This window comes from Erinaceus europaeus, chromosome 9 (genome assembly GCF_950295315.1).
Source record: "Erinaceus europaeus chromosome 9, mEriEur2.1, whole genome shotgun sequence".
NCBI classification, from domain to species: domain Eukaryota; kingdom Metazoa; phylum Chordata; class Mammalia; order Eulipotyphla; family Erinaceidae; genus Erinaceus; species Erinaceus europaeus.
This window is the reverse complement of record NC_080170.1, coordinates 66,146,801-66,158,133: the sequence shown is the minus strand read 5'-3', so window position 1 is coordinate 66,158,133 and position 11,333 is coordinate 66,146,801. Positions and strand designations below refer to the sequence as shown.

The following is an 11,333-nucleotide window of genomic DNA, read 5'->3' as shown; positions in this document are numbered from 1 at the left end:
CAATCAGGCAAGAGAAAGAAATAAAAGGAATACAGATTGGAAGGGAAGAAGTCAAACTCTCACTGCAGATGATATGATAGTATACATAGGAAAACCTAAAGAACCCAGCAGAAAACTACTGGAAATTATTAGGCAATGTAACAAGGTTTCAGGCTACACAATGGTTTTGTTTTTGTATTTTTGCCATCACTGTCCCAGGATAACATTATCTTATCTTTATATATTTATTTGATTAAAGGATAGACAGAGATAAATTAAGAGAAAGGAAGATATAGATAATAGAAAAGACAAAAAAATATCTAGAAAAACTTTTGCACTGCTTGGGAAGCTTCCCCTTCACAGGTTGAGATGGGTGGGGGCATGGGCTTGAACCTTCTATGTGGTAGGTACCATGTGTGCTAAACCAGGTGCACCACTGGCTAGCCCCTATAAGCTAACTCTTTCAGATAGAAAAATAGAGACATAGGCTGGGTGGTGGCACACCTGGTTGAGTACACATGTTGCAAAATGCAAGCACCCAAGTTCAAGCCCCTGGTTCCCATCTGCAGGGGGAAAGCTTCGCAAGTGGTGAAGCAGGACTGCAAGTGTCTCTCTCTTTCCCTCTCTATATCACCCTTCCCCCTTAATTTCTGGCTGTCTTTATTGAATAAATAAATAAATAAATAAATAAATATAATAAAAAAGAAAGGCAGAGACAGAGATTGAAAGACAGAGAGAAAGGCACCACAGCACCACAACTTCCCTCAGTGCCATAGGGGCATGACTTAGTTCTAGACTGAAAGCTGTACACTATCCAGCTCAGTGATCTTGCCATCTTAGTAGGTAATATCTGATGAGGAGTCCTATTTGGTTTCCCAGTCTCAAGAGACATTGAAGGGTTCTACTAACCACTGCTTAAAAAAAATAGTTATGTTATTTTATTGAAAGAGAGAGAGAGAGAGAACAGACAGATGAAATAAAGACCAGAGCACTACTCAGCTCTGGTTTATGGTGGTCCTGCAGATTGAACCTGGAACCTTGGAGACTCAGGCATGAAAACCTTCCTGCATAATCTCTAGGCAAACTCCATGCTCCACACCTACTACTCTTACAAGTGTTTTTATTTATCTAGACAATCTGGTCCAGTTTAATGACAGAAAACTTACTGTACTCTTTGGGAAAGGCTCTAAGAAAAATGTGGGGATAGTTGTTTGAAGAAAATTTTGTTTATTATTTTGTCAACATTAGACTGATCATTAACTGTACTGAGAGCTTTGTCTTTCCTAAAACACCTGGCTGTAACTCTCCAAACTAACATTTCCAATTTTCTTCACATCCTCTTGTATCTAATCAATGAGAATAAACATTGACCTTGGATCTTGTTGTTTTCGCCGGGCTGGCTTCACGGGCGGATAACAAATGACCAGGGACTCATGGTTGAGCTGCAGTCAGTATCTCTTTATTCATGCAGGATGCAGCACAATCTAAGCTGAGCTAAGCTAACCTAAAAACTACAAACAATCTTGTCCTTATAAATATACTAGCCCAGTAGGGTGGGAACAGGATGCAACGCAGAGAGGGTGGAGAGAAAAGTGACTGGGGAAAATCAGGGTATGACAAGGAGAGGGGGCGGAGCAGGCAAGAATTCTACCACTGAACCACCAATGCCCTGGAGGGAGGGTGGTGCTTGTTAACAGAGGTTATGTAAATAGAATACAGTGTTATGTAAATAGAATGCAGTGTTAAGCAGGGGGAATTTAAACCAAATGAAACAGAAGGGGTTTTTAGAAGCATACCAAGTGGATCTCCTTGGAAGAGACTAAGCCAGGCCCTGACAACTCCCCAGATGGCAGAAAAAGTCCTGAGACTTTCACCTGAACACTTGCTTTCTCCCAAGTAAAGACGGCACCCATGTTATCTGCAAACACCCATATTGTGACTGAAAATGACAAAGAGAAGTAGCCATGGACTGGGAAGACAGCATAACAGGGATGCAAAAGATTGTCCAACCTGAGGCTCCAAGGCCCCAGATTCAATCCCCAATAGCACCATAAACTATAAACCATAAGCCAGGGCTGGCTGTGTTCTGCTTAAAAGGAGAGACAGAGAAAGACATGAGGTAAATGTCTGATTACCCAAGATACCAGATTAATACTCTACACTACCACCCCCCTCCCTGTTTTTACTGTGGGTTGGATGGGTTATTTCTGGCAAATCTTAAATGTTCTAAACCCTTTAGGATTAATTAATACATTTCAGGAGCTTTAATGTCAAGATACCAAATACATATTTAAAACAATTAATGAAATCCTACCATTATGCAAAGGCAAAGTGGTGGATCATTGGATAGAGCTCACAATTGAACCCGGGTCAGTCCCTAGGTCCCCACCTGCAAGGGGGAAGCTTCACCAGTGATGGAGCAGGGCTGCTGGTTTCAGGTGTCTCTCCATTTCTCTCTCCTTCTCTGTCTGTCACACTCTATTAAAATCTTGCTCTTTGGCATGGACAGAGCTGTACAGGTGTCAGACACCCACTCTAGCTGGAAGATAAATAAAAACCACACTCTGTGAGTCTAAAGCTGAGTGGCAGTTCTTGGAAAGGACCAGAAGCTGCTTCGCTGCCCTCACCTGGCCATTGTGTCCTTTGTGACACCTGAGCCTAGTAAGTGACATGTCTCTCTGGATTCTGTGAGCTGTTCAAGCAAATCAGCTGAAACCAGGACAAAGGCTATAGAAACCTCCTGTCAGCAGCACAGTGACAACTAGGATGACAACTGGGGTAGATGGAGGAGAGGGTCCTGAGGACTGAAACCTCAACCATGGGATCCAGATCCATGGCCAAATCCCAGCAGAGGGTGTCAGAACTGTGGTGAATTGTGGAGAATCCAGTATCTGACAAATCTATGAGAATACGATGAAATTGGGACCAGAATGATTTTGGAGACACTCAAAGGACTGGCAGTGCTGGAAGAATACAGGAAATGGATGGCTGTGTCGCCAAAACCTACATAAAAGCGTGCTGTCTGCTAGAGCTGTTTCTTTATATATATATATATATTTTTTTTAAGAAAGGATTAATTAACAAAACCATAGGGTAGGAGGGGTACAGTTCCACACAATTCCCACCACCCAATCTCCATTTCCCACCCCCTCCCCTGATAGCTTTCCCATTCTCTATCCCTCTGGGAGCATGAACCCAGGGTCATTGTGGGTTGCAGAAGGTAGAAAGTCTGGCTTCTGTAATTGCTTCCCCACTGAACATGGGCGTTGACTGGTCGGTCCATACTCCCAGTCTGCCTCTCTCTTTCCCTAGTAGGGTGGGTCTCTGGGGAAGCTGAGCTTCAGGACACATTGGTGGGGTCTTCAGTCCAGGGAAGCCTGGCCGGCATCCTGATGATATCTGGAACCTGGAGACTGAAAAGAGAGTTAACATACGAAGCCAAACAAATTGTTGAGCAATCATGGACTCAAAGCTTGGAATAGTGGAGAGGAAGTGTTAGGGAGGTACTCACTGCAAACTCTAGTGTACTTCTGCTTTCAGGTATATATTTTGCAGTAGTTTATGGATACGTGTGAACATATGCTCTCTCTCACAGAAACTGGTGTATATGCTGTTTCTACTGAGGGAGATGATTAGGCTAAGTGGTGGAGGAGGAAAAAGAGAAATGAAATCCTTCCATTTTTCTTCAATCTATTTTTGGTTTCTCTAGAAAAAGCATGGATGTGTGCTGCATTACTCATTGCTTAAACTCCCAGACTCACATGATGGAGGTGGAATTGTTCAAGGAGAATGGGTATTTTATTTTATTAGAGAGAGATACAGAGAAAGAGAGACTTGAGCACTGCTCAATTCTGAATTATGGTGGTGCTAGGGAATGAACCTGGGACCTCAGAGGCTCAGGCAGGGGAGACTTTTGCAGAACCATTATGCTGTCTCTCCAGACCAAGAATAAGTGTTCTAAATCATTAATTTGTGTGATTTGTGTTTACCAAATTACCAAAGTGATGCAAAATAATGTAGTGCTGCACGTTCATATTATTTATTTTCATGCTCTCCTAGTTAGTATTGTTTTGCTGCTGTTGTTTTATTTTGTTTTCTGGGATAGCCTGAGGGTTTTTCTTCCCAGGCACGTGCTCTCTGGGTTGGAGAGAACTCAGCCGGAGCCAACCTAGGCTGATGTGGGAGAGGAAACAGGAACTCTCGTGGCTGAGTGGGAATGCAATGCAATCACCTTTATTGATCAGAAAAGAACTGCCTTTATACCTTCTGAGATGGAAGTGGCAGGTCAGAAAAAGGAAATGGCTAGGAGAGGGGGTGGATTGGAAAAAAGAGCACAAAAGCAGCAAGCTTCCATCTAACCAGTGGGGATTAAACCAATGCCCTGCAGGGCAGGTCTCCGGCTGCTGTGAATGTTCTAATCAGTGGGGATTAAATCAATGCCCTGCAGGCAGAGTGGGTCTCAGACAAAACAATGATTATGTAAATAGACCACAGCATTAAGTAATGCAGGGGGCCTGGCTTGATGACCAACATTGTTTTCACCCCTGAGGATCTGGATGAGGAGAGGATCTGGTTCTCTAGCTCTTGATGTCTCAGCGGTAGAACAGCAGCACAGTTGCCTCAGTTATTGCCACGCTATTGCTCGCTCCATAGTGAGTTCTGTATCCACTCCAATTCAAGGAAGAGAAGTACCCACACTGCTTGGGGTCTCCCTGTGGGAAGTAGCCTCCTCCACCAATGCAGTGCTGGAAGCAGGAGGAGAGACACAGGGAGATTCAGCTGCCCACACAGTGAAACCCTCAAGGTTAAGCTCCCTGATCCTGGCTCTTCCTCCTTTTCATTGGCCTGAACACTCCTCCCATCCTCCTTTTCCCCCAAGTGGGCTATGGGGTGACCTTTGTCCTCAATGTCTTGCCACCTACCTCCCTGTCATCCCTTACCAGTCCTCTTCCTCAGCCATCACTGAGTGCTGCCCCTTAGGACTCAGTCCTCACCCCTTCTCTGCTGGGGCTCCTCTCCTCCAGGACTTGAGCTCCTGTCCCCTGTCCCTGTCACCATTGACTCCTGCTTGTCTGAGACCCCAGCTCTGCTTCCTGCCTGAGACCTACCTGCACTTGCCCCTGATTGTCTCCACCTGGACACCCCAACTTTCTAGACCCTTCCTGGAGCCCACAGACACACCCACTCTCCTACTAATCCTTTGCCTTCTCCTGTCCTGTCACCTTTTTTAATTCTCAGGACCCAATCATACAAAATAAAAATGATGTTGGCTTTCTCCTTGCCATCCCCTGTTGATCTGGTGTCAGGAATGGCTGATCCACCTGCTAAGTATCCCTGAACCACCTGCTCCTTCAGCCTTGTCCAGAACACCAGCTTCAGGTTTGCCAACCCCTAGTTCCCTGAACAATGTCCATTTTCCTACCCCTGTCAGCATCATCACAGCATAAGTGAACTAGTCACACAGTACTTGCCCAAAATTCTCTAATGAGCAGGGAGGTGGCACAGTAGATAATCTGGATTCTCAAATATAAGGTCCTGGCTATGACTCCTGGCAACCAGTGAACCAAAGTGGCTCCTACTTATGTGTACACACACAGACATACACACACAGACATATACACACATACACTGCTTGTCTCCACAAAACTCACATGCTCTGTGTTGCAGCCAGTGACTTTCATCCCAGGACACAGGGCGTTGACTGCTTTCTCATGATTGAACACCCGGAACTGGACGAATCCAGTCACAAACTCCACTGGAAAAGAAGAGGAGAGAGGAGTCAGGTGTCAGAGGAGGAGCTGGAGGCTGCATCCCTGGGAGCTGCAGGGGTTTCCTGCCCAGCTGCACCTCAATACTATAGCAGTTGCAGAGTGGGTCAGCCTGGGGCTGGGGCTGGGCCTGGCCTTGGCTAGGAATGATCCTTTCCCCATCTGACAGAACAAGTCTGGGCTCACAGAGCACCTGGTCTGCACAAGGTCCCAGAAGGAGCCAGACTCCCAGAAAGATCCGCAGAAATCCTGCAAAGTCCCAGCAGTGGGAGCCATGGTCAGAGGTGACATCTCTGAGTATCTGACATTTCCTTCAACAGGTGTGACTCTGCCAATCCTGGGCGAATAGACACATCCAGTAATAAACAAACAAACAAAAAACCCTCGCAGTAAAAGTGATCATTTTCTAACAAAAAAAAATTTATTTTTGTGATGATAGAGAGAAATGTCTCTTTAAAAAGAAATTAATTACTGCAATTTATAGAAGTAAAATTTTCTGGGTGGGATAGATAGCATAATGGTTATGGAAAGACACTCTCATACCTGAGGCTCCAAGGTGCCAAGTTCAATCCCCCACACCACCATAAGCCAGATCTGATCAGTGAAGAAGAAAGAGGAAGAGGAGGAGAAGGAGGAGGAGGAAGAAAAGGAGAAAGAGAAACATTTTCTTTCAATCGTGCATATTGTTCTTTCCTTAGGAAAGAGTCTTTACATTTCTTCTTTTCTTTTTATTTTTTAAAGAATATTTTTCTACAAGGGCTCTCACTGGGGCTCAGTGCCTGTAGGACTTCACTGCTTACATATCCTTTCTCTTTCTATTTTTCTTTTGATAGACAGTTAGAAAGAGGACAGGAGTATGATTATGCAAAGAGACTCTCACGCATGATGCTCCAAAATCCTAGGTTCAGTCCCCTCCACCATAAGCCAGAGCTGAGCAGTGCTTTGGGGGGAGAGAGAGAGAGAGGGAGAGAGAGAGAGAGAAGAAAAAGATAATGAAAGTAGGTGAGAAAGAGAAAGGAAAATGTCTGCAGCATTGCTTCACTGCTCATCTGGCTTCACCCATGCACATAGGGAACAAGACCTCAAGTTTGAGTCTTTATGAATTGAAGAAGGTGTGTTCTACTGAGTGAGAAATCATCCAACCCCTAATTTGTTGTTGAGCATTGCTCAACGCTACGGTCCTTTCAGGCACTGAACTTTGAGCCTCTGAACCTCAGGCAGATTGTCTGCTGCATAAACCATGTTGCTATCACACATTGTCTCTCTTTAAAGTTTTGTTTTAGTATCCCAGTGTCCATGGTGCAATGGACAAACACTGGACTCTCAAGTGGAGGCCCTGAGTTTCCTGTCTGGCATCAAGTGCCAGAGACATGTTCTGGTTCTGTTTCTCTCCTCCTCTCTCCTATAAAGAAGTAAATAAATCTTCACAAAAATAGAGACGGAGTGAAGGAGACAGCATAATGATTATACCAAGAAGTTTTCATGCCTGAGGCTCTGAATCCTGAGTTAACCCCCCCATTCCATGTCTTAATTATGATTTCCTAAAAAAAGGTTATTAAGGAGTTAAGAGGTGTTCTTTCTTACTGGAATTGGGGGGTATCTAAGAACTGCTGCTTCTGCTCCCTTTACTTCTGTACAGATATAATTTATTTGTGGTCTGGGAGGTGGTGCACTGGATAAGGCATTGGAAATGTGGTCCTGAGTTTGATCCCTGGCTGCACATGTAACCAAGTGATGTCTGGTTCTCTCTCTCTCTCTCCCTCTCTCTCTCTCTCTCTCTCTCATCATCATTCCTCTTGAATAAATAAATAAATAATTTTTTCTTAAAATTTTTTTTTATCAATTTAGATCAGCTTATATTGATATATTTAGCCTGGAGCAAGCTAGAGGTAATTGTTACCAATAGAGGGAACTAAAGGGCTGCTCTTTTCTTAACTGCTGGGACTAACAGGAGGGGGCAGTGCAGGTTAAACAGTGAGTATTGACTTTAATGTGGAGAAGATAGTAATCCTTTTAAATATATTCTATTCATTTATTTATTTTAATGAGAAAGAGAGAAAGTACTGCTTTATTTTAATGAGAAAGAGAGAGTACTGCTCAGCTCTAACAGAGGGTGGTGCTGGGATTGAACCTGGTACATCTGCATCTAAGGCATGAAAGTCTTTTGCAAAACCATGATGTTGTTTCCCTAGCCTGAGAAAATAACAATTCTAACACTGAGTTTTCTGGTGATGAAATAAAATATGTCCTGTGCTTTGAAAAGATTTGGCACATGCAAGTGTTCGTGAATGCTCACCATTAGCAGGGCTGTGCTTAACCATTTTGACAATAGTGCAGGGACGGATATAAGACACTCACTGCGACCACCAGGTGAGTAATAAGAGGCAGCTTTCTTAGCATCCCCAAAGTCATAGATGACAGGAGTGGCTGGGCCGTTATCCTTCAGGCATTTGCCTATTCCAAACTTGACTGGGTATTTCTGCAGGACCCCAAACACAGGTGATGAGAAAAGTGTGAGACATTGTCTTCCTGAGACTGATGCCTCAGACATAACACAGTCTCCTTCCCATCCACCCCCAGGTCCAGAGTCCTTCCTCTTAGCCTATCTCATCTTTAATTAATTAATTATTTATTTAGAAAGAGACCACAGCACTGGCACTTTCTACAAAGCAGAGGAAGCTGGTCTCAAACCTGGGTCAAAGCCATTGCAAAGGCAAAGCAGAGCAATACCCAAATGATTAATATTTCACCAGCCCCTGGTCTGAAGGTAGTGCTGTGGATAAAACATTGGTACTCAAGCATGACATCCCCGGAAGATCATGTAGCAAAGCGATGTCTGGTTCTTTCTCTTTCCTCCTATCTTACTAATCAATCAATAAATAAAATTTAAAAAAATAATAACCTAATATTTCACCTGCCCTTTCCACCACCCTCACAACCCCCACTCTCACCCTCAGCATCTTCCAGCATGACTCTGAGTTTTTGAGAGAGGAACACACACACACAGTCAAGTTACAACAGAGGACAAGAGCAGCCAGAGCAGAGGCCAGACCTCAGTCCTCACCTAGCACTAGGCTCAGATGAAAAGCCCCCTAGCCAGCTGTGCACATCCTTACCTGGTAAAGGCCAAACAGATATTTTCCTGTGGTCTGGAAAAATCCTGAGATGGTGCGGTACCTCAGCAGGGCTTTGCTCCTCCAGTTCTTCAGTGGGGTCTTATTGGGGACCTGCCAGATGCCCAGGTTCTCAGCCTGGATGTCGAAGTAGCCAGGGTTCTGCAAGGGACAGACAATGAGCCTAAAGCCAGAATTCCCCCACCAACCACACCAAACATGCCTCACTGAGGCCCAGTTCCTTACATATGTTTGATGGCTCAGTGACCAGGATATGGAGGCATCTCTTCCTCTCCCCACCTGTTCTCCACCCCATCTCCATCCCATCCTTCCCTCTGCCTGGAGTGCTCAGCCTCATCCCCCCTTCTCTCCCCAAGGGGCTGGCGAGTGGCCCTCACCTTATAGTCATCACTGGTGGTCCCCTCTGCAGACACAAAAGTGTTGTAGTTGGCCCAATTGCCATCACCCTCGGGGTTGTCTGCCCGGTTGCCCTGCTGGCTGCTCCAGCAGTAGCCCACCGTGCACCTCCCGGCCAGAAAGTTCTCGTGCACACTGGCCACCAAGGTCCAGCCACCACCGTCTGTGGTCATGTCACAGAAGGTCTGGTAGGTGGTCCCTTGCTTGGTGACTCTCTGTTCCATGTCTGCACAAGAGGACACAGAACTCTCCTCTCCACTAGTGACAGACCCCACCACTGTGTCTCTGAGCATGGGACTCTGTGTTCAGACAGTGAGTCCTCAGGAGCAGCAGAAGCTGAAAGGGGACATGATCCTCCCACCCCTCCCTCCTGAGTCCTCACAGACACACAGGCCACATGGAGTGGGGGCCATGGGCCCCTCAGACCTTACTCCCTGACCATGGCTGTGAGACCAAGGTCACAGAGAAGATGCGCAAACCACATTAGTGCTCAGTCCAGCTGATGGCCAAAGCTTGATTATCCAAACTCTCATCTCACTACCACCCCTACACACACACACACACACACATACACACACACACACACACGATGCACACACACACACACACACAGGACACAAACAGACACTGCGTTATTGCCCAGGGACTCACCAGCACTCCGCACCATGGTGGCCACTGCAAGAAATAACAGGAAGCAGCATCTGGACAGTGTCCTCTAAGGGGGGCAAGAGGCACAAGGTCACTGGCTGACCTTCCTATCCCCCCTCCACCCTGGACCTTGACCCTCTAGTCAGGAACCCTCAGTGATAGGTCTGTTGGCTTTCTGGAACCTCCTGGGACAGCCCATCCTGAGGCAGCCTGTAAACCCCAGTGCATGGCCCCTTTCCCAAAACCCACCCTCAGGCCAGCCCCCACCTGAGGCTCCATCTCTGCTCCCCACACAGGTCTGGTCTGGGTCAGAATCACCCTCCTCCCAGCAAAGTCTCTCCCTCCTGCCTGCCCCCAGGAGCCAGGTGCTAAGAGTCCCTGCCAGGTGCAGCCTCACTCAGAGCTCCTGCCTGTGCAGAGGTGCTGCTGTGGGGACTGTGCTGGGCCCTTTATGGGCACAGCCACACCCACTCCCTATCCCTCCCTGTCCCATCCTCTGCAAAAGAACAGATGTGTCTCAGCTGGTGGAAGGACTGTGAGTGTGTTCACACAGGTGACATCATATATGTGTAATAGGGACACCTGCTTTGTCAGAGCCACACAGTGTGACAGGTGGTATCAGACCAGGATGGTGGAACCTCAGCTCTTCCCTACACCCTCCCCTATGCCCTCTTCAGGGGCTCTGGCTTCTCTGACATAGGACTGTACAGACCTCACCCCTTTGGCTCTCTAGCACACCCACTGACACACTCACTGACCCTCTTGCTTCCTCCTGGGTCCTTTCTAGGGCTCTGTGTAAACTCACACCCCACTCTTATAACTACTTTAAAATGATCAAAGCCGAAAAATGAAACCAGCACTAAACTATGCATGCGGCCTTTACCTGCATTTGCCATCACCACCAGCTAGATCATCTCCCCCATCTGCTTTAGCACCTGTGCTCTCTACGCACACACACACTCACAGCCCTATGTCGAACAATCTGAGGAAAAGTACATTCATCTGTGCTTTCTTCATCTCTAAAGGAGCATCACTAATAGAAGAACAGATCTCTTAATGATCATTGTACATTAGCATTTGTATCAAGGTGTCTCCGGTGCCCCATGTGCCAGAGCAAAGCTTTGGTTCTTCTCCCTCTCCCTCCAATCTCTATCTACATTGTGTAAACAATAAATAAATAAATAAATAAAATTGCTAGGAGGAATAGCATAATGGCTATTTAAAAAGGCTTTCTGCTGGATGGGGGTAGGTAGCATAATGGTTATGCAAAGAGACTCTCATCCCTCAGGCTCCAAGGCCCCAGGTTCAGTCCCCTTCACTTTATAAGCCAGAGCTGAGCAGTGCTCTGGTAAATAACAATAATAATAGTAAAGACTTTCTGGTCTAACATCCAGGTCTTTGAACCATT

The 11,333-nt window shown here is 46.1% G+C and overlaps 1 protein-coding gene across 1 annotated transcript; it reads right to left on the bottom strand.

Annotated features, from left to right (window-relative positions):
- Window positions 1–4,571: 4,571 nt before the first annotated feature.
- On the bottom strand, window positions 4,572–9,501 carry LOC103122707 (intelectin-1a-like). The gene is made up of 5 exons (XM_007533316.1): window positions 9,259–9,501; window positions 8,864–9,022; window positions 8,106–8,226; window positions 5,631–5,734; window positions 4,572–4,724 (listed from the first exon to the last, which is right to left on the bottom strand). Exons 1-5 carry the CDS (start codon window positions 9,499–9,501, stop codon window positions 4,572–4,574), a joined length of 780 nt encoding a protein of 259 aa, XP_007533378.1.
- Window positions 9,502–11,333: the final 1,832 nt, after the last annotated feature.